We start from the raw sequence: 21,935 nt of genomic DNA, 5'->3' as shown, positions 1-21,935 counted from the left end.
TATTAGCTGAAAATTTTTTCTTATATTTTTTGATATTTTTCTGATATCCTTTAATATGATATATCGATTGAAAATCTTTTTAATATTATTTTATATTTCATAATATTCTTTAATATCAGCTAAAAATCTTTTATGATATTTTATGATGTTTATTAATAATATGCATATTCTTTGTCTTCTCATTCTCTTATACTATTTACATTGAAACTATTTACTTTGACTCTAACAATCCACCCACACTAGTTGTAAGCTCGTTTGTTGCGCATGGGTTCTACATCACAGAATTGATCATTTATTAAAAAATATTTTTTATAAATAGTAACATAAATCTATTCATATTCTTAATATCAATAATAGCAGATTTTAATAACATAATTAAATATACATAAATGGATTTCAATTCATTCATCAATGATATAATATTTTCATTTAATGCTAGAAAGATTATTAGATAGGAGAGATTAGATAAGTAACATATTAAAAATTATTTTTAATCTACATGGTATTTATAGATGAAAATTTACTGCTGTCATGGTTAGCTTAATTGACTACTTTATTTTTTCTTAATTTTTATTTTCATATATATATATATTAGATTTAAAAATTAAAATATTTATTAAATTAAATAGATAATAAATTCATATGGGATAAACATGAGTTATTATAAATAGAAAAAAATATAAATCATGAACCCGATCTCAATCAAGCAAAAACCCAATGAACCAGCCAACGGTGATCTGAATCCTTCATCCGTACTTTGGAACCAATCGCAGACGCAATGCAAGCCAAGCCGGCGCGGACCACCACTCACCGCACCCGTCCCACTTCTTTTCTCCGTATGACCAAAATACCCCTCCTAACAGCACAATTTACGCACTCCGTTGGCGCAAGACAGGCGTAACTTTTCTGGGATCCAAACCCTAAAAGAAGAAAGTCGTGGCCTAAACAAAAAAGGACTTCCCGCTCGTCGTCTTCCATTTATTCTCTATTTATTCCTTGACTCTCCTAATTTTCTCTTTGCTTTCAGCTCTCCACTTCTTCCCACTCTCTTCTCCCCGCCTCGCGCCCGGCCATGTTCTCCAAGCTCTTCCACGGCTGCAGAGAAGACTCGTCAAAGTCCTCTTCCGACAAGCTGAAGCAGGTTTTCTCCTTCATCTTCTTCTCATCATTTTCTTATTTTTTCGAGCAAATTTTAATCAAACTAGGGCATTGTAATCGTTGCTGCAAAAATTTCTTTCTTCTCGCTTTTACTATGTTCCTTTTTTTGCTTGTTTTTTAGATCATACATTTCAGAGAATGTTGATATTCTTGCAGTTTGGTTGCTAAGATTTTTACGATCCTTTGAGGAATCATCGATTTGAGTTGTTCTTGAAATTTTTAATTTTGTTTTGGTTTAAGTGTTAATTGATAGAACGGGGGACAAAACTGCCACTAGAGGTGGTTTTTGGGGCTGATATCGTAACAGTTGGGTTAGGGCTGGGTGGTTATGATTCTTGACTGAGGAAAAGTAGATATGGTGAAAGAGAAGTAATGTCTATGATTGTAATCTATTGGCTTTTAGGGATTGAATTTAGCATGAAGCTTTCTTTTCTGGGGTGAAAAAGCATTCCATTGGAGTTGAAAGCAAGTGATATTGAGGGAGGTGACTGAGGTGTCTGGGGTTTTGAAGATCCAAGGCATGAAGAAAAGAAGGTTCTTGAAGGGATTTTTAGGATATTCCTTAGATTTTTTACTCGGAGAAATCACGACAAAGAGGGGAATACATGGGATTATTAGGTTTTGACCCAAGATTTTTTTTTTTTTTTAAAATTTAAAATTTTGTTATGAGGTGTAGATCTGATATAGGATCAGTGGTATATTTTGCCACATTGAGGTTTATCTCATGTAAAGTTTGATATTGTTGATAATGGGTCAATCTTTGGCCCTGGTTGTGAGGAAGGTACTGATGGATTAGGTTCACTAGTTGGTTGACTGCTGATGAAAGACGCAAATGATATATATTCAGAATAATATCTACTTTTCATAATTGATTCTTACTTTCCCTGCTACAGAATGGCTAATAAGGTCAGAAATTGTTGTCCATGCAAAGAATAGAACATACAGGTGCTCTTTAGATGCTTGAAAACGCCAGCCAAAATGAATGAAATGCAACAGAAGAGGATGAGTCTACTCTGTTGGTTAGACAGAGAATCTCTTTTTATAGAAGAAAAGTTAAATGAAGTAAAGAGACTAGATAATATGATTAAGAAAATAACAGATTGAGTTATACCCTCATGATTGGATACCTCTTCCATCCGGGGTAGGTTGTTTTTGAACCTTGGGAGGTGATTTTCTGATATTTGACATGCAGAAGGGAATGATCGATAAATTGGCACTCCCACAATTATGTTATCCTAACAATTGGACAGGAACCAGAAATATATCTCTTAAACCCAAAATACCCCAATTGTGTATCTTTATTTTTCCAACATACCCCTGATCAATTCCTTCAAAAGTGCTACAGTTGTCTCTTTTATACTTCTTTCTGTAATTTTTTTTCTTCCCAAGCTTGCTTTCCTGAATTTTTATTATAAATATATCAAAACTCTTTTGTTTGCCAAGTGCTTTTTTTCCTATAACCACTTTCAACACCCATAATCTGTTTTGCACCTCAACATAAGCAGGAGCATATCAATTGTGATGATTCTAAATGGTGGTTGTGCTTTTTACTTTATGTCAGACCTCTTATGGGAGTGTCTGATAAGTGGTACCGGCTGCTGATTAATTTAAAGAAAACAATGTTAAGACTTGGTTTGTGTGGATAAGGAAACAATTATCTATGAACTAGCCACTATTGTGTAATGAATTAGAAGAGTGGAGAAGAGGGATAAATCTTAGGAAAATGAACCAAGTAGGAGTTTAAGTTGGATGAACTGCTAAGATTGAAAAGGAGAACACATGATAGAGTTGAATTCCATGTGAAATATAGCTTTTGGATTTAGTTTGCACATCCAATATGATTTGTAACAAAATTTCATACTACCCATAGTTGCCTCTTATTAATGCTACCTTGTTCCCATAAATGTTCAACTTATAACCTCCTTTCTGTAAATGGACTCTTAACTCATTCCTTTGCGGGTATATGAGCAATTCATATCTTGATTTTGAATAACTGTCACAATAATCCTTATTGAACTATCTTAAAAATTGCCAATTGAATGCCATGGAAGTCCTCTAATAATTTTAAGTGCTAAAAAATGGTGGTTAAGGATGAGGAGTGCATTTATATAACTAGCAGTTGGCACGTGCACTGCACGAGTGGAAGAAGTTATTGGGAAGTGGAGGGAGAGGAAATAATTAGTTTCATGGTATTTAAGTAGGATTCTCTTGAAGTGAAGATAAAATCTTGAGATATTCTGAGAAACCTATCTCTTGTAATAATATATGGTAAGATATTGGTTGCAAAAGGCCACTGGTCCAAGTGGCAATACAATGGCTACCAAGGGTTTCATCTCAGCCGAAATCTCCGTTTGTATTGGTATGGGGCACCTCCCGATAAGATATAAGTATAAACCTTGGACCTATTTATCGATAAAATCTGCGATATCAGATGATACGATATACTCATTGTGGCCGATATTTTTCAATCACTTGTTTGCCTCCTTAAATAGACTTGTTAATCAATAAATCTCAAAATCAATATTTAGATGTGGTTCTTAATATTGGATTTATATATCGGCTGGGATTTCGATATCTTGGTTTGAATATTTTGACCGAGATCTTGGAAAATCTTGGTTGCATTGAAAATTTTCCCACTTACCATATCAGTCAAGATAAATCAAGATATTGGTTCATCTCAGTCACTCATCGAGATGATTGATGCATCAAGATTTAAAAACCTTGATGGTTATTGCGTTTTTTTCTTAATATTTAAACAATTTTGTTGTGTTATGACTTATGGTGCTCCCTCTATATGCATCCCATGCATACTTCAAGGATGTAATAACTATATCAGTGCCAATCCTTATAAAGAAGGACAATAAGGAACTCAGTTTTTCTCCAATGAAATTTAAGTTGGCTAATTTCCATATCCTGCTTACTCTCTCCAATATCATTTCTAGCTCCTTCAACAATAGGAGTTTGCGGGTGAGTGTCTATCTTTGATGGAAATAGTGGTGGGGCTACCTTGCATCTCATAAAAAGAATGAAAGAAGAGAAAAAGAAGCCTACAAGTCAACTTTTACTCTGCCTATAATTGTAAGATAGATAATCCCATGTACGAGACATTGTATAAGACATGGTGTCATTCTCTTAAATCTTGCTGCTTTTAAGCAATAGATATTTAATACACTTAGAGTTTAAGCAACACTTCTTCGTATTGGATTCCTATGATGAGTGGTAGCTAGACCTATTTTAGGATTCCTTCTATTTTTAGTGCCCAACAATAATTAGAAATAGCTCATCATGGTTATAAAATTAAGACTAGACTGATTGATTCGGTCAACAAATAGGCAAATTGGTCAGTTTTGTGAAGGGACCAGAAATGTGGTTGATTCAATAAAAACTGGGTTGAGCCACCCAGTTTTCATAAAATCTTTGCAAATTGAATGGGTTAAACCAACTCAACCGGATTCAAGATAAACTTAAATATGCATGCTGAAAGCCTGCTTCAAATTGATGTGACCTCAGGTACTAATGTACACCATTCAGTACAATAGAATATTTACTTACCTATATATGTTATAGGATAAAGGTTGCACTTTAACACTTTTGTTAAAGTGTGCAAGACTAGCTCTTTTGACAGTCAATTTTTTTTCCTTTGATAAAAAATAATACTATTTGTTATTTTTAGATATTTCTAATTTTAAGTATTTACACCATTTTAAATATATATTTTTATATTGTAAAAATTAAGTAATTTTAACTATTGTTCATGCTTCAAGTGTAGAATGTAGATATATGTAACTCAATAGTATGTAAAGTATTAAACTTATCAATGGTTGTGCATATTATTCTTATAGTATATCTAATATTTTTAATGTTTTAAAATTATTTTAATATATTTTAATGTTAAATCGGTCAGATTGATTGGCTCGAAAGTAGGAACAGCGACTGGGGTGACCCTGACCCTTTTCCTTGTTGGTCTACTATCCGTTTTTTATAACTATGGTGCCCATGGTCCTAACATGCATCCTCAATCCTAATCACCTCCCTTCTCCTCTTTCCTTAAGTGGGGTGTTCCAATGGTTGGAAAAGGGCCCCAAAACGAAAAAGCCATAGAAAAAAGTTTGCTTATCATAAAACAAAATGAAAGGTTAAGAGGACTTCTAGAATGTGAACTTTAATGAGATCAAGCTTTTCCATACTGTTATTATGAGTTTGGAGCTGGCCTTTTTACGCTGTTCTTATGTGTGAAAGTTTGAGCCAGCAATTGTGGTAGGGTTTGAGAGAGCAAGGGGTGGTGGTGGTAGCCTACATATATCATAATTCGTTGTTCTAATGGACTGACTCTTTTAAATCTTGTTCAAAATCTCACAGATTTTAGACCAACGAAGTGTTTGACTAAGGACTCAACTGTGACTAATTCCATGTCACCCGAAGGAAGATTTCCAGCTTTAATATGTCTGTATTTTATGAATAGTTTTATGTTTAGAGGTGTTCTGGATTGATGAATTAGGGGCATTTTTTTGGTAGAAAGAAGTCCATAGGCATTATGCTCCACAACAAGCTGTAAAGCCCTCCTGGCTCCTCCAAATACCCCCGACATCACAAACCTGGTGAAGACAGAGATTGGAACCCAGGTCTCTAGTAAGATTGATGCAATGATATAAGTATGATGAAATTTCTTTTGCAGATTTCTTGTATAGATGACATTTCTAATGTTCAAAATGTCGGCTTCATACTTCAATTATACTAAGGCTTTCCACATTTCTGCATTTAAGCTATTGCATTACCTATACATATGTTCAGCAGCACATGTATTGATATAAGATAGTTGCATAAGAAACACTTTTATTAATCAAATATGCTCTCCTTTTTCATTGCAGTGAGAAACATATTTGTGCGCTATGACAGTTGTGAATTTTTTATTGTTGAATAGAATTGAGTATCCAAGATTTTAAGCTCTGATGGTAGATTTTGTAGTTAGACTTAACTTTTAAAGAGAGATAGGTAGAATAATTAAGACTTCATATTGTTTTTTGAATTTCTTAGATTTGAGAGAGAAATGCTGATATATATGGTCACTTGCAAATATGTTGCTATATGCAGACTCTAGAAATGCTTGAGAAAAAGGAGATTATTTTGCAGAAGAAGATCTCTGTAGAGGTTGAGAGAGCAAAAGAATTTACAAGGGCAAGGAACAAACAAGGTTCGGTGATCAAATTCTTGAAAAATTTTTAAATATCCAATGCTATATAAACCAGATCTGAGAAAAAATACTGTTTCATGTCTTGCCATGTGACTTTTCAAAGGGAGCTGATGTTGTAAAGTAGATATATGCATGATTAAAAGATTACCAGATGACCCTAGACACTCATCAATTCCCTCTTGTAGTATCACTGTCACTGTGCACTGACTCTGTACTAATGCCACCTCAGTTTTGGTTTTCACTGAATTCATTGGCTTGAGAAACTACGCCCAGTGCATCCAGTCAACCTAGCTGCTGATACTAATAGCATGATACTCATACAATCATCATAATACATACCACATGGCTCTGCAATTCCCCTCGGTGCCACTTATTTAGATGTTAGTCTCATGGTATGGGATGTGCAGAATTCCACTTTGTTAATGGCTTGCTGAATATGTGAGGTTTATGCAAATTTGTTCGGGCATGCTACGCTTCTTCTTTCAGCTAGCTGCCAAGCAGCTTGATCTGTACATATGCATGGTAAAGAGTTTAATTTTGAAATTACTGATGCAGAATTTGACTCCTAGGCTGAGAACATGATGTCTTCTCATTTTTTAAAAATATGGCTGTGTTTTAAGATAACACCGCTTGCTGTTCTTCTACATTTTATTTATATCATCAAAACTCATTGCATGCTTTCTTAGGTGGTCTTGCACACCTTAGTCTGGTATTTTTATTGTTTACTGCTGGGACTAATTATGATTTGTCAACAATAAACTATTCTATATTCTAGTGTGCAAGTATAAGCATATGTACCAGTTGTATTCTGCAGCGGCAATGCAGTGTTTGAAGAGAAAGAAATTTTATGAAGGTAAAATGGAGCAACTTTGCAGTTCTCAGTCGCACATTCGTGATCAGGTATAGGTTACTCCCCATTGTCATCCTTTCTTTGTCAGAAGCATCTCTTTGACTTCACCATACATTTTTCTGTTATGATGCTGAAGGAGCAAAAGTTACCACAGAAACCATCAGTTCACTGTAGACAGGTTCAGCAGATGACAACTAATCTGAAAGAAAACTTGGAAGGTAAGACTGCATCTCTTTTTATTCAATTTTCAACTAGATTCCTTGCATATTCTGTGGTAATGTTTAAGCTACACTGTGGTTATTATTTGCTTGTGAGATGGGTATGTAAGGTTAACAAGGAGATTCTTTCTCTAATGCCAATTAAATCTATTTGGCTGTTAAGGTCACATGTAGCCTTCTGTGATGAATATGTATTGGAAATGAGGATATGATATCACACAGAAGATTTCCATCATTCCATCAAATAGAACAACAAATAGATCAAGTTGCAAGCACAACCATGTTGAATGGAAAATTTCCATATCTGTTATAGATTATTTTTATAACAAAGAGGTTGCATGAGGATTCAAACAATAAGAGAAATCAAGAATTTACTTAGATAATCCAAGAAATTACATTTGTTGCTTGATAGATGATGTGTTGCTAGATAGAGAATAGATGACTTTTGGTTGCATTTGGTGCATTGCCAGGCAATCTTGGAAGGCAATGTGGATTGCCTTCAAAATAGATTGCCACCATTAAATTGCCAGTGATGTTGATTACTGTGTTTGGTATACACAGGTAATGTTACAGTAAAATTATTGAAAATCTTGATTGAAATGTTTGGTATGACAATCAGATTATCGGTAATGTGAAATCAAATTCCCAAAATACCCTAAAAAATTTTGCCTTGGTGCTCTTCTTTTTCTTTGGTAAGAAATAATGGGAGTAATGTGAGTGTGGCAGTGGCGCAGAGAAGTCGCGGGCCGAGGGGTGTGGGAAATCGCGGGCATTGGGGGGTGGAGAGGGGGCGGGTGCGTGTGGAGCCGTAGGAGTGGTGGGGATGGGTGTGGAGGAGCCACAGGGGAGTAGTGGGGGACAAGAGCGGAGGAGCCACGGGTAGGCAAAGGGAGATGGAGGAGCCGCGGGCTGGGGGTACACATGGAGGGGGTGAGGGGGGATGGTTGGACAATAGGTTTTGTGTGATTTTTTTGAGGGATAATTTTGTCCAAAATTTTTATTGTAACATTGCCAAAGAAGTGGTAATCTGAATAGTCACCCCTCCTCAAGGCAATTCAGATTGCCTCCCATGAGGCAATCTAGATTGCCAAGGTAATCTGTATTATCACCTAAAAAGCATATCAAATACAATAATACAGATTATCACATTAAATTGCCAGCAATTTGGATAGATTGCCAGCTACTGAATGCAACCTTAAGGTCAAGGGTCTCTATTTTATGGGCTTGGTCAATACATTCTCAATTATCTATATATCAAAACTATAGTTTTCAACCTTAATGCAATATTTTGACTAAGAAGTTCTTCATGTTTTAAATAGCTTATTCAATGTCCAAGTTAATGGCTCATAGTAGTACTAGAACGAAAATGATTAGGCTGCTGCAAGTCTTCTTGTCTATTTGAGATGGTGAAAACCATCAAGGTAAATTATTCGTGGATGAGAAAAGAAGGCATTGAAACAGCCCTTAAGTGCGTCTTTACATATTTTGAGGTAATAAGGTGACTTTAGATGGAATGTAAATAATAATTTTATTTTCTTTCATGGTTGAATGATTACACTAATGATTCCACTTGCCTTTTAAGATGGAATCCTCATCAACCTCCCAGACCTATTGGTGGAGGGTGTTTGGCTCTCTATTCTCTTCTTCTTCTACACAGTTCTTTTGTACTTCCTGCAATGCATTGCGGTACTGTTGTGATTTGTATGTCAGGTATAAAATCCATTTCAAATTCCATTCCTTCATGATTCCCATGAAGGCTCTGCTTGGTTGATGAGAAAGCGAAAGAGAAGAAAGACAAACCAGCAGGACAACAAAAAGAAAAGGAAAAAAGGAAAGGAAATTGAGTATTATCTCATGTTTGTTTAAACTCATAAAATTGCAAAGAAAATTGTTGAGAAAGTGGGTAAGAAAGGATTAAGATATCTTAAGTCACTAGCCTATGCTTGTTAGAGAAAATTTTGGTCCTATATTTTTGCTTCTGATTTTCTCTTCCTATATTTTCTTTTAACCGCCAAACAATGAAAAGAAGATTCTTTCATAACAAATTTTCTTTTCTTTCACTTTCTTAGCAACCAAATAGAGCACAAATAGTTTTAGAAAAAGAAAATTCCCCTCCAAGGAGGACACACATTATTCGTCAACCAGGATGCAGATCTCGAAGCATCAGGTCAATTGGGGGGTGATCATAATAAATGGAGGAAATTTCTGCAAGATGCTGTATCCCCATTCTTTTTGTGGCTGTATGTTCAGTCCGGGCTATCCTTGGTTACAAATGATGACACCAAGTTAACGAGTGCGCCCTAGCTTCACTTGGACAAACAAAGAACCTTCATCATAATATATATTGGGAAGTAAATTTAGAGGGAAGTTTTGGTGGCACAAAAGGGACACTGACAGATTGCCAATCCAGTGGATCCTGTCAGATATACTACTCTAAGCAACATACTCGTAAGAATGCCTTTCAATTTGCTGAACTAGCACCAAGGATTTCATCTTGACCAAAATCTTGGCCAAGATATCCGTTCATGTTGGTGTTGGCCGCTCACCATCCCATGTTGTAAAATCTCGGTTCTTCCTGTCTTGGTCAATATAAATTAAAATGTTCTGAGCCATCTGCTGATACAACATTTGATATATAAGCTGAGAAGTTTTCAGTCTTTCATTTTCTACATTAGATGACTTTTTGAACAAATAAATATCAGAATCGATGGCTAAATATAATACTTGGTTTTCTTATATTGGTCAAGTATTGATATCCAATATCTGTGTCAGCTGAGATCTTAGAATTTCTCACTTCTTTTGCAAAATTACCTCATCTTCCATATTGAGATATAAAAATTGGGATCTCTGTTCATCTCAGTGTCAGGCATACTGAGATGACTGATATCCATGCATTTAAAGACCTTGTCAATTACACTAGCTTGTTGATCGTTAATGTCTAACTGATCAGTTAGATGAGAACTGTCAAAATTATTTCAAGATAAAAATAACTTCTATAAGCTTTTATTAGTCCAAGTATGGTTATGCCTAATTTCAGTGTCCAAAATGCAATTTATGAGCGTTTTGTACAATTATCCAAAATGAAGCATTCAAATTATGATTTCTGCCGGACTTAGTAGTCCATAGGGCAGAATATGAGCATTTTCGCAGAATCATTTCATATTCTCGAACTAAAAAGGGTATTTTTTTTGATATTTTTATAGTTATTCAATTGTATGCTATCATATTTTTACAGTTTGTCTTGTAACCGCAGCCTGAGGTGGAAGCTAGGTACGCTTGTGCCATTAAATGGAGTATTAACTGAAAATGAGGCAGCTACTGATGGAAAGATCGAGAGAGCTGGCTGTTTTAGAACTCTTTTCGTGGGATATCCAGGAAATGTCTCATTCAATGTATAGATGACGAATGTCTGACCCGCTCCCATTTTGGTGTATATAATCCCGTACAACGAAACTTGCAGTTTAAATTTCTTGTTGTCATGCCTTTCAGGTTCTTTTTTTCGGTAACATTCAGGTCCTTTATAAATGAACCTATAAACTGGGGTTGAGTTATATTGAGGTGCCTTCGTTCAAAATATTGACATAGGGTTAAATAATAACTCGGTGATAATAAATGCAGCCGCAAATTTAAACAGGAATCGGTTACCTGCTTATATGAATATGGGTGACCATAAAGCCCCCGTGAGCCTTGGGGAAAGCACTAGCTCCCTAATTCAATGCAAGATGCCGGGTGTTTTATCTTTATGTCTGAGCTATGGTAGAAACTATTTTCCCATTTTACATGATCTTTCAGTGGAGGTGGATGCTTTTGTGTTTTTGGAAGCTAAAGAAGTTTCTCTGGGTGTAGAATTGGAAAGTGCCGCTTGAGTTATCAGTAATGGATTGTGTGATGAGTCTGAGAAGCATCCAAGTGCACTTGGGGAAATATTGCAATGGACTTCTACAGTGGATCTGAATCTCTGATTTGCCTTTCCGAGTCCCCCAATGTGTCTCTTGGTTACTGCAGGTACTAAACTGGACTGTTGCATGAATGTTGCTGCTTTCCAGTGGTCTGGGCCGTCTAGCTATATCCTTTTCCAAAGGAATAGCTCTGGGAAATATAAATATTGAGATAAAATCTAAATGGGCTAGTACTGACCAACTTGAACATCTGACTAGCCCGCTGATTGGTCAGCTTGCCTGGAGAATCTCTAATACCCTGTTTGGTTCCAGAAATCAGAGAGAATCTAAATGGGAATTGGGATAGAAGGCAGAGAATTGAAGTTATGATTTCTATTTCATTGTTCTGATGCTATGAAAGAATGGATCGAAAACGAATAGCAATTCAACCCTCATATTTAATTTGGCTATTTATTTAGAATATTATCAATTTTATGTTATTTATTTAACCTTTTATTTTATTTAGAATATTTCCTTTGATTATTATAATTCATTTTTTACTATTTATTTTTAATTTGTATATATATTTAATATTTTATCTTTAAATTATAATTTTATTTTCTTATATTTTTATTCCTATTTCTGTTCATACTTTGTAGAATTTAAGTTACATATTTCATATATCTTAGTTTTATACTTTTAGTATTCAACGAATTATGCTATTGCTTTCTCCTTTTTTTTTTTCTTCTAGTTTCTATTTTATATTTTTAATATTTATCTAATATATATTTTTTAAATTAATACTATTTAATAATTTATATCTATATTTTTATAAGTTCTTTCACATAACATGCATTGCACAATTCTTATTTGCTGGTATAATACATATTAAATCTTTAAGTAACAATTAATATAACATTATACTGCATGTTACTTAGTATTTTAAATATAATAATAATTCTAATTAAATTATCAATAATGTATATTATATCATAATTATTGATAATTGACTCATATCAAAATTACTATTCATTGGTGTTTTTTTTTTCAGTTCATTTTTCAAAAATTTCATTCATTTCAATCCTCAGAAATGAACATTCCTCTCATTTAAGAGTGGAATTACTATTCCTTTGATTGAAAAAAATGGTTGACAAAAGAAATGTGATTTGTTTGAGTTTATTGCGATATCAAATAATTGAAACGGGCCACAGCTGGAATTCACATTCTATTCCAACACTCAGTAGATTTGATTGGTCTTGCTAACTATTCTTCTTGAACTATCACACTAGATTTCCGGAACCCTTCTCACAGCTTTATTGACAAACCTTGTCCTCAAAGCATCGTCTAGGTTTGTTTAACCCTGACTTTCTCATGACATCTATGGCTGTTTCTAGAGCTGATCGTGAGTCAGGTCTCGGATCTAAAGTCTATTCATTTTTAATCAGGCTTCGGGCTTAGGCCTATATAAAATTTGATATGTTCTGGGCACAAATCCAGGCCATGATCAGGTCCAACTATCTCTTTTCTTCTATTTGCTGGTGCTAAATAAACCTTAATTAAAGGTCATCATCTTAATTATTTTCCCCTTTCTTTATTTATTTTGAGAATAATTGCCTCATGATCTTCTATGTTGTAACCTTAAAAGTTTAGTTTCTTGACTAACCTGATCATGTTTAAATTCTTCTAATCTGAAAAAAGTCTTGCCAATTTTATTTTGCAAATCAGGCAGGGCCGGTCCTGATATTTTTTAGACCTAGGGCTAAATGAAAAAATGAGATTTTCTTTATTAAAAATTAACATACTTTAAATATTAATTATCATTGAAAAATTAATCTACGTGCAATAATTTTCTATAGATATATTCGTTAAGCAGTGTATAAAATCCATCATTAACCTATTTAATTATTTTTCTTATTATAATATTGTAGAAAGCCATCCTTGCACCTTATTGGAACATCAATATAAGATCTAGGCCTGGGGCCTGGGGCGGTCGCCCATTTGACCTGCCCCAGGGCCGGCCCTGAAATCAGGTTAGCTGTTTGCGATATATATATATATATGTAACCTATTTATTCTTAGTTGGGAAAGGATATTTGAACTGGTCTTCGTAAATTAAAGGAGCACATGTTTCTGGAGCAATAGAACATGACTTCCAACGCAGAAAAGGCTGACCATTAACAGTGATATGTTAACTGATGATTGAGGCTATGAGGGCCTGTTGACTCGCGTTTGACCTCCTCACCTTCTCAATAACATTCTCTTCTGCAGAAGGCCGTTGATCGAGGTGAGGACAGTTCAGTTTTGCCTAGGATGTCAATGGTCAACTACTTCTGAGGCTGAATTTATTCAGTTTGAGCCAAGTCCTTGAATGGGAATTTTCTTTTCTGTGATAAATAAAGTTCAATAAGTCCGGTTGATCACGTGCTTGAGCATGGTTTGGAGTTCAGAGAGCGCTCATATGTTCTTGTTAACTACAACAAGATTCAGCCTCCTGATCCGCACACCAATTCCATCAATTGTTCTGGGTTGTAACTTTTGCACGAAAGAATGATTGATTTTCTTTCGCAACATCAACCATTGGATTGTATTTTGCATATCTTTCGAAGCACGATAAATCGCTTCATTCCATCCATAGCATAGATCACAAAACTGACACCATGCTTTAAAAACTGTGCGGCAATCCATCCGTATGGCCGTGTTACATTCACTCTATCTGAATTTTTATTCAGTTAGGTTAAAAATCAACTTGTCTGGTCTTATATATAAGTTCGAAAATTTTGGACAAAATAGATGAATTTTGTGCGAAAATGATACTTTTAGTGGACCATCGAATGAAGGAACTGACGGAGTTCACATAGAATATAAAGTCGCATGCCACATGAGAGGAGCTGGTTATCTAGTTGTGATGGGCGCCTCAAGTTTTAAAACAGTTTCAGGTGCAATAAGCATTTTATGCTGTCATATAGAAGTTGTTTAGAAATCAACAGCAGAGAGTAGCATGCTGCGAATTAGCGTTTTGGCATTAATATGCTTTCCTAGCACTTGGTTTTAATTATTTCCTGCGCACACTCTTAGGACATCCAATCCCACACCCTCTCACTAATATTTGGATATGGATAATGGTCCCCATCTTAAAGTGTACCGGTCGCATATTTTGGTAAGTAAATGAATTTGGTATTTTCCATCAAATATACGCAAAAAAAGGTGTTGTGCGTGCATGATCTACAGGTAGAATATTACAGGATTACTTAGAGATAGAAAGCCCATATCGTGATAAGCACGGATTTGCATGCATGGCAGATTGGCTTGGTACGCACCAAGTATGCAATTCATAGGCCCTTCCTTCCCAAGTATTTAATATACCAAACAGTTGATCCCTTCTTAAGCATTGTATTAGTCAGCAAATCATAGAACTGCTAAAACAAGAATCTCAAGTCTGACCTGGTGAGTCAGGTAGAAGTTAGACGCCAACTTGCCCTTATATTCAAGTTAGAGTCCAAGGTATTATTTATTTCTTCCTTCCCCCAACCACATTAACTTTTATATTGCACTAATTACGATATCAATACTGTTCTAGCTTCATAACCAAATTCCAAAACACATGGAGCTTTGAAAGCGGCGTGTTATCTCCCCTTCTCTTAATCATAGGGCAAATCACATGCTTTCATTTTCTTTTTAACAAGCCTCTACGAAGTCTGTCATCGTCTTTATTGTATATCTTATTGGAGCAGTTAGGTGTTGGAGGAGATTAAAAACAATAAATAAATAAGGCAGAGAATAAATAATATTTGGTGGCCCAGTCAAATGCTCAGGTGGTCTAATAATTTGGAGCTTTCATTTGTTCTTGAGAACGGTGGCTTACCACGTATTTTGGACTATAGCGTTCGAGCAATTCTAAAAGCAACAAATCGTACAATTGAGCACCGGTGTCTCGCCGGCCAGCCGCCTGCCTTTTGCCGTATCTGCCCGTGGTGTAATTTGTAAGCTCCTTTTTTTTTTTTTTTTTTTTTTGGTTTGGGTTTTGGTTGGGGGGGAGAACTTGTAAGCATCTGACGACAAGGCCGGGTACCAAAACAGGATTTGAAATTAAGATATTGATTATTACCAAAAAAATTAAAATATTGAAGCTGAGGATACCATCCAAGAGTTGTTTCTCAACACCGTCCTCAAAAATATTTGAAGCAATCCATCTGGGAAGTATTTGAAGCAACGTATAAGTGTGCATGAATGAAAGCAAGGGTTTAGAAAGGTTAGCTAATAATTAACTCAGGCAGGACACTTAGTAAACTAAAAGTTTAGAATTAGATTTCAATAAAAACTTTAGTAGTTTCTAATAATATGTCCCTTTTTTAAGTGGAGATAACTTTCCTTGCAAGATTTACTGGAATGCATAAATGACAGAACATGCAACATAGGGGGGTTCTAAGGGACAAGTTAGCCGGACTTTGATATTTAGAGTACCGGACAAAAATCACATTGCATGAGCATTCACATTGTAATTGTGAGGCCTGGCCAAGCAACGAATCCAAAGCCCAAAACAAAAAAAAAAAAAAAAAAAAGGAAAACATGAGAGAAGACTCCCGAACGGAGTCTTCTTCCTCCTCTCGCCGGCTCCCAATCAGAGTCAGAAACGATCTCCCTCCAGTCCTATTTAAGGAGGAGATCCCTCCTCTCTCCTTTCCACCGAAAATCCTAAGCTCAAACGGCGGCAATCGTCGGAGATTCCTCACGGAGATCCGTCGCTGTGCCGTCCAATTTCTCGCCGGAAAAACCTCGCCGGCGTCGGAGGTAAGCTTCCTCCCCTTCCTCTCTCCTCCCCCTTCCTTCCCGTGCCGATGTGCACGCTCGCCGGCGACCGAAGTCGCCGGATTTTGTTGCGGAAAAATCTTCTTTTTTTGCCATTTTTCGTCGCCGGTGGTCACCGTCGACCACCGGTTTGGCCTCCTCTTACTGCGGATCGCCTCTCCTCCTGCCGACGGCCGTCTCACGCCGACCACGCCGCGGCCGGCCACCCAACGAGGGAACCTCAAGGTCTCCTGTTTCAGCCCAAAAGAAGCCCACGGGAGAAGAAGAAAAGAGAAGAAGAAGAAGAAGGAAAAGAAAAAGAAAAAGAAAAGAAGAAGGAAAAGAAAAGAAAAAAAAAAAAAGAAAAGAAAAAGAAGAAAAAGAAAAGAAAAAAAAAGAAGAAGAAAAATAAAATAATAATAATATAATAATAATAAATATAATTTTTCTCCTCTCTCTTCCATGAAGAAAAAAAAAAGAGAGAAAGAAAGAAAAGAAGAAAGAGAAAAATAAAATTAATTAATAAATAATGAGATAAATAATAAAATATGAGAAAGAGAGTTTCTCTCTCTTCCTCTCTTCTTCAGCTTGAATTAGTATTTTTCTCTCTCTAGAATTGGACTTTCTCTCTCTACTTTCTCTCTCTAAATCTCTCTCTAGATTATTTCTCTCTCCTAAGATTTTTAGAATTTTGAGAAGAATGATGATGAATTTAAATGATTATCGTAATGGATTTTTGATCTGTGATCGTCGGACGATACACCGACATCCACTTTGATCAGATCAGGTATTTTTAGATTTTATTTCTCATGATCTTATTTAATTATCCACATGATAATTTTAGCATGATTTGATCTGATCGATCAGAATTTGTTGAATCATATTGTCTGAAGAATTCAAGATGAGTTTTCTCTCTCTAGAATTTCTCTCTCTAGAATTTTCTCTCTCTAAAATATTCTCTCTCTTGATTGATTCTCTCTCTAAAAAAGGTTAGTGAATGAAGAAATTTCTTTTAATAAGTCTGATCTGATTCTAATGAAGAACCCTGATCCATGATTGTCAGACAGCGTACTGGCACCCACCTTAATCAGACCATGAATCTTTAGATTTGATCATCCATGATTCCGATCTAGCCATGATTTGATTTGATCATGTTGGTTTCACCAATTGAGATATTGGACCAATCGTAATGTTGGATTGTGTCACCTGATCAATTTGAATTGTACCTCATGAATTCTCTCTCCTCTGATTTTCTCTCTCCACTTGATGTTATGAAATCGATGAAGAAACCTCGGTCCTATCACTTCGAATCCGATTTGATCTGATAGTCAAACTTTGAATCGTTTAGGTCCTAATTAGATTTTGATTAGATGAAATTAGATGATCGGACCCAATCTAAACCGTTGAAATATGGTATTCGTATTCTTTCTAATTATTGAAATTGATTCTGTATAGGATTGTGGATGTTTGATCATGGGATATCGCGATATGATCTACGAATAGAATTTTTGAAAGAAAATTTATAGAATTATGTGGATTTATTGGAATGCATTCGAGGTAAGTAATGTTTCACTTTTTCTAGATTTATCAGCAAATTATAATATATTTTTCTGACATGATTTGTGAAACGATGCATGAATTAGATGAATAGTATTTTGCTATGAAAATATCTTATTTGAAATGTTATGATGAAGCATGATTGAACATATTGATTTCGTGATGCATTATATTGATTGATTTCGATATTACATGATTATATATTTTATTATCGAAATTAGAATATGAAATATGATTTATGAAGAATTATGATATAAGAAACATTATGAATTGACAATCTGACTATGTAAAGGACCCCGCCAATGGGGGCATATACGTTGGCAATTGATTGTCCTGAGGGTTTATGTCGCCAGCGAGACCAGCGACATGTCGCCAGAGAGACCAGCGACAAACTGCCAGCGAGACCAGCGGTTCCAAAGGACATGGCTGCCAGATGATTCGCAGCCTACCGCAAGCAGATACGTAATATTATGACCCTGCCACAGGAAAAATATGGTCATAGCTCATGGTTGACGAAAAGAAATTGAAGAACAAAAGAAATTAAAATCTTGAAAGAAATTTGAAATTTCAAAAAGAAATGAATTTGGCATGAATTATATTGCATAATTGAAATTGATTTCGAATTGATGAACTCTATATGCTTATTTTCTATAAATGATTATTTACTTATATGCCTGATGAAATCTGTTGAGAAGTGATCGTTGCTTACTGGGCTGTCTAGCTCATTACCTCTTATTTTACTGTTTTTACAGATGTTGAGGAATTAAGATGATACAAGATATGAATAGAAGAGTGATCAGAAGCAGAATCTTCGTACTTTTATTTTAGGTTGAAAGGCTTATTGAATTTGATGCAAAGCCTTTGAATTGTTGTTGAATTTATTGAGATATTAAAGAAAAAAAAAATTTAGGTCATTATATTTTAGATTTTAATTGTTGACTAATTATTCCGCTGTTGTTTTAGGATAGTATGATAAAATGCCTTGCATGCTTATGGGAAGAGTTTTCTATGAGTATGCGGCGGTTGCCATGACCCTCGATTCAAAATTTCGGATCGGGAGCGTGACAGTAATATTTTATTTTAATTAAACAGTTGGATTCTTTTTATCCGTATCAGTTCTGGGTCGGTTGTTTGATGTCCGAAGAAGGTCATTGAGACGGCTGTTCTCAATCAATCTTGCGCTTGGTATGTGGTGACCCACTCTCACTATGGGCACAGTTTTAGGTCTGAGACTTGGATCTCCATACTCAGTCTTCAGAGCAAATCTTTTTTTCAAAGTTACGTATCTGTTTTGTCAATTTTTGCCATCTACATTGTTCTATGAGTCATAAATTATTTATTTTGGAGAGGTAATGCAGTTATGAGTACTATTGATGTATACTTTTGAGCCGCGTAAATTACCTTATAATATTATTACTATAGAACTGATGGCTATTGTCCTTTGAGGGAGCCCTTTCTATTCTTTGTTTAGGCTGCTCTCTTTATATCCGCTTGTTCCTATTTTCATGAATTCTTGATTGATCCTTTTTTTTTTTTTTTTTTTTCTTTTTGGGAAACAATGATGGAGTTTTTAAGCAGCCTTATGAGCAATCTTGGGATCCCTCTTGAGCATTTTGATGCTGCACTTCTGAGTCTTCTTGATCATTCTCTGTGTCCGTTGTTTTGGTATAATCTATTTGAGATCTGCTTGGTTTCTCTATCTTAACTGTACTTATTCTCTCTTATTTTTTTTTCTTGTAAATTTCATTTTTTGTATATTCTCTTTTGTTGAAATAATAAAAGATGGCTACTGGTCTTACGCCATTAGTCTCCTCTCTTCACCAAAAAAAAAAAAAAAAAAAAAGACTTTTATTTCAGTATTTAAAAAGCAGATTAGCATGGGGATTTGAGGAGATATGTTATTTAAAGGTAAAACAGAGAAAAGAAATGGACAGCGCACTTTGGCAAGCACCTCTCTTCTTCACAAGCAGTTGGGCTACTAAATGCTTCCTTCCACATATCATTCCTACCGAAATAGTTTGACTAGAATAAAGGGGTACAGTGACAGACATGAGAGTCCAGCTTAATTGGTAAAGCCAACTGGCTCAACTTGTAAAGCCATTGTGTATGGATATACGCTCGGATGTTGGCTATACCTGTGCAGGAATTGATTTACTCCTATTTTCTCAAACAATGAAAATAAAAATTCAGCTCAAAAGCTCTCCCATTAGATATCAAGATAGAGATGAATAAGCTAACAGAATCATTTTATTTCAAAGATGTACATGGATAACAAAATATTTTTAGCGAGTTATTATGAAGAAACAAAAAATAATTTGGTAAGAAGTCTTGCTTTAACAAAAGAAATCATTAAAAAGAAAGCTTATATACCACTAAACTAATATCTTGGAGCCAACATCATGCTGTTTGAATAATTTCAAGTCCATGTAGCAGATTATTTATTGCTAGTATACATCGTTGTTCTTATAATACTTAGAGCTACTATATGTCTCATTTAAAAAGAAGGTATGGAGAGAAAATTATGAACATATTCCTCATACTCTAAAATTTAAAGCACAACGTGCTTATGAGATTAAAGGCTATTTTTTTTCTATTTTGCCAAATTTCTTGAATGGCTTTTCCAAAATTTGGACTCAATTTACACCCCATGTATCATTGGAATTCCAAGACCAATATTTGGCGATATCGGATACAAATTCTTCTGAGATAGCAGATCAAGATATATTTCTCCAGGCTTTCAGAAATCTCATTACATAGGAAATATTTTCACCTGTATCCCCCAACATAACAAAATATATATTTAAATTCACATACCACAAGCGCATAAAAAGAATAAAAGAATTCGAGTATCACGTCTACTTACATCAACCTATTTTGGTTTTTCTATTTTTCCTTCTCTTTTTCCCTTCAACTCAGTTCTTAAAAAGCTTTGCTTCTAGAAGCTCACTTGCACGTCTAACGGCGGCTGCTAATTCCTTAGCTTACAATAAGCTGCGGAAATCCCAACGACGGGTGCGGGGATAACGGCGAGAGCATCGGCAGGTTAAAGATCCCCGTCACGTCGGCTCCATTCCAGACGCTCTCCCAGCTCGACGGCGTCAAGGGGCAAAGCGACGGAATATTCTCCTCCACCACCTGGTCCGCCGCCTCAATCTCGGGAGACCTCTCCTTCTTCACCGGCCTCATCTCCTCTGCTTCCGCCTCCCTCTTCCTCTTCCCCACCGCCGCCTCGAGCGGTGCCGGAGGAGGAGGCATCCAGCGGCTGGAGCTGCCGATCTCGTTGGGGAAGTTGAGGATCGCCTTGCAGCCGCGCATCTGGAAGGCGGCGCGGTCGTAGGCCCTCGCGGCCTCGATGGCGGTGTCGAAGGTCCCGAGCCAAACCCTAGAGCCTCGCCGTTTGGGATCCCGGATCTCCGCCGCGAACTTCCCCCACGGCCGCCGCCGCACCCCGCGGTACCTAGAGCCATCGTCGTACTCCGCAGGTTTCTCCGCCGGCGCGACCTCCGTCCACTCGAGCTCGACCTTCCGGACCGGGGGGAGGGAGATGGCGAGCGACGGGCGGCGGTCGGAGGGTGGCGAGGCCTGAGGCGAGTCGCCGCAGAACCGGATCATGGGGGCGACCGGATCGGCGAAGCTGCATGACGATTGTCCACCGTAGGAATCGTGGAAGGGCGGGGTGGCGTGGAGGTAGTCGCCGACCGCGATGTCGTTGGGGGCGGAGGGCGGCGGGAGAGGGGAGAGGAGGTCGTCGAGGGAGATGGTGGGGTCCCCGAGGAGGTGCTCGCGGATGAGATCGAGGGTGGAGACGTCGTCGCAGATGGATGCCATGATGATGATGATGAGAGTCAAAGAATCAAGAGAAGAAGAAGGAAGATAAGTATGGAAGAGTAAAATAGATGGAAGGGAGGTGGAGTGGATATGGCGTGAGGAGGGAGCGAGGGAGATTTAAAGGCGGGGGAGAAGGGGGACCTTTTCTTTATTTTATTTTTTTTTTTGTTTGTTGAAAAGAAGGGGCAACGTTCCGAGGGGCTTCGAGGATGGGTGGAGGAAAGAGGAGTGGTTTGTCGTGTCTTAATTGGATAGGGATGGATTGGCCAATATTTATATTTATCTCGTAATTAAAAGTTGCCTATCCATATCCGCCTGATTTTTGTCTGAGCTGCATGAAGAATAGATGTGAGTCTCGTTGGATTAGATAGATAAAAAAGAATCGGATCGGACCGAGTTGGATGAAAAGCTCGTTAGATAAATATTATAAAATAGTTATAATTTTAAAAAATAATTTAAATTAAAATTAT

The 21,935-nt window shown here is 36.4% G+C and overlaps 2 protein-coding genes across 3 annotated transcripts; one reads left to right on the top strand and one right to left on the bottom strand.

Annotated features, from left to right (window-relative positions):
• The first annotated feature begins 918 nt into the window (after positions 1-918).
• LOC105043732 (vacuolar protein sorting-associated protein 32 homolog 1) lies at positions 919-10,968 on the top strand. Of its 2 annotated transcripts, none has more exons than XM_010921408.4 (5): positions 919-1,141; positions 6,250-6,349; positions 7,164-7,249; positions 7,336-7,417; positions 10,671-10,968. In XM_010921408.4, exons 1-5 carry the CDS (start codon positions 1,073-1,075, stop codon positions 10,673-10,675), a joined length of 342 nt encoding a protein of 113 aa, XP_010919710.1. In that variant the 5' UTR covers positions 919-1,072; the 3' UTR covers positions 10,676-10,968. The 2 variants fall into 2 exon arrangements, with proteins under 2 accessions (XP_010919710.1, XP_073111196.1); XM_073255095.1 differs by having other exon boundaries at positions 7,125-7,249.
• A 9,359-nt stretch (positions 10,969-20,327) lies between these two features.
• LOC105043733 (ethylene-responsive transcription factor ERF105) lies at positions 20,328-21,576 on the bottom strand. The gene has a single exon (XM_010921409.4). It carries the CDS (start codon positions 21,463-21,465, stop codon positions 20,614-20,616), a length of 852 nt encoding a protein of 283 aa, XP_010919711.2. The 5' UTR covers positions 21,466-21,576; the 3' UTR covers positions 20,328-20,613.
• Between the last annotated feature and the right edge of the window lie 359 nt (positions 21,577-21,935).

The sequence above is a fragment of the Elaeis guineensis genome, chromosome 4 (assembly GCF_000442705.2).
Source record: "Elaeis guineensis isolate ETL-2024a chromosome 4, EG11, whole genome shotgun sequence".
Lineage (NCBI taxonomy): Eukaryota > Viridiplantae > Streptophyta > Magnoliopsida > Arecales > Arecaceae > Elaeis > Elaeis guineensis.
This window is presented reverse-complemented; position numbering and strand designations above follow the sequence as displayed.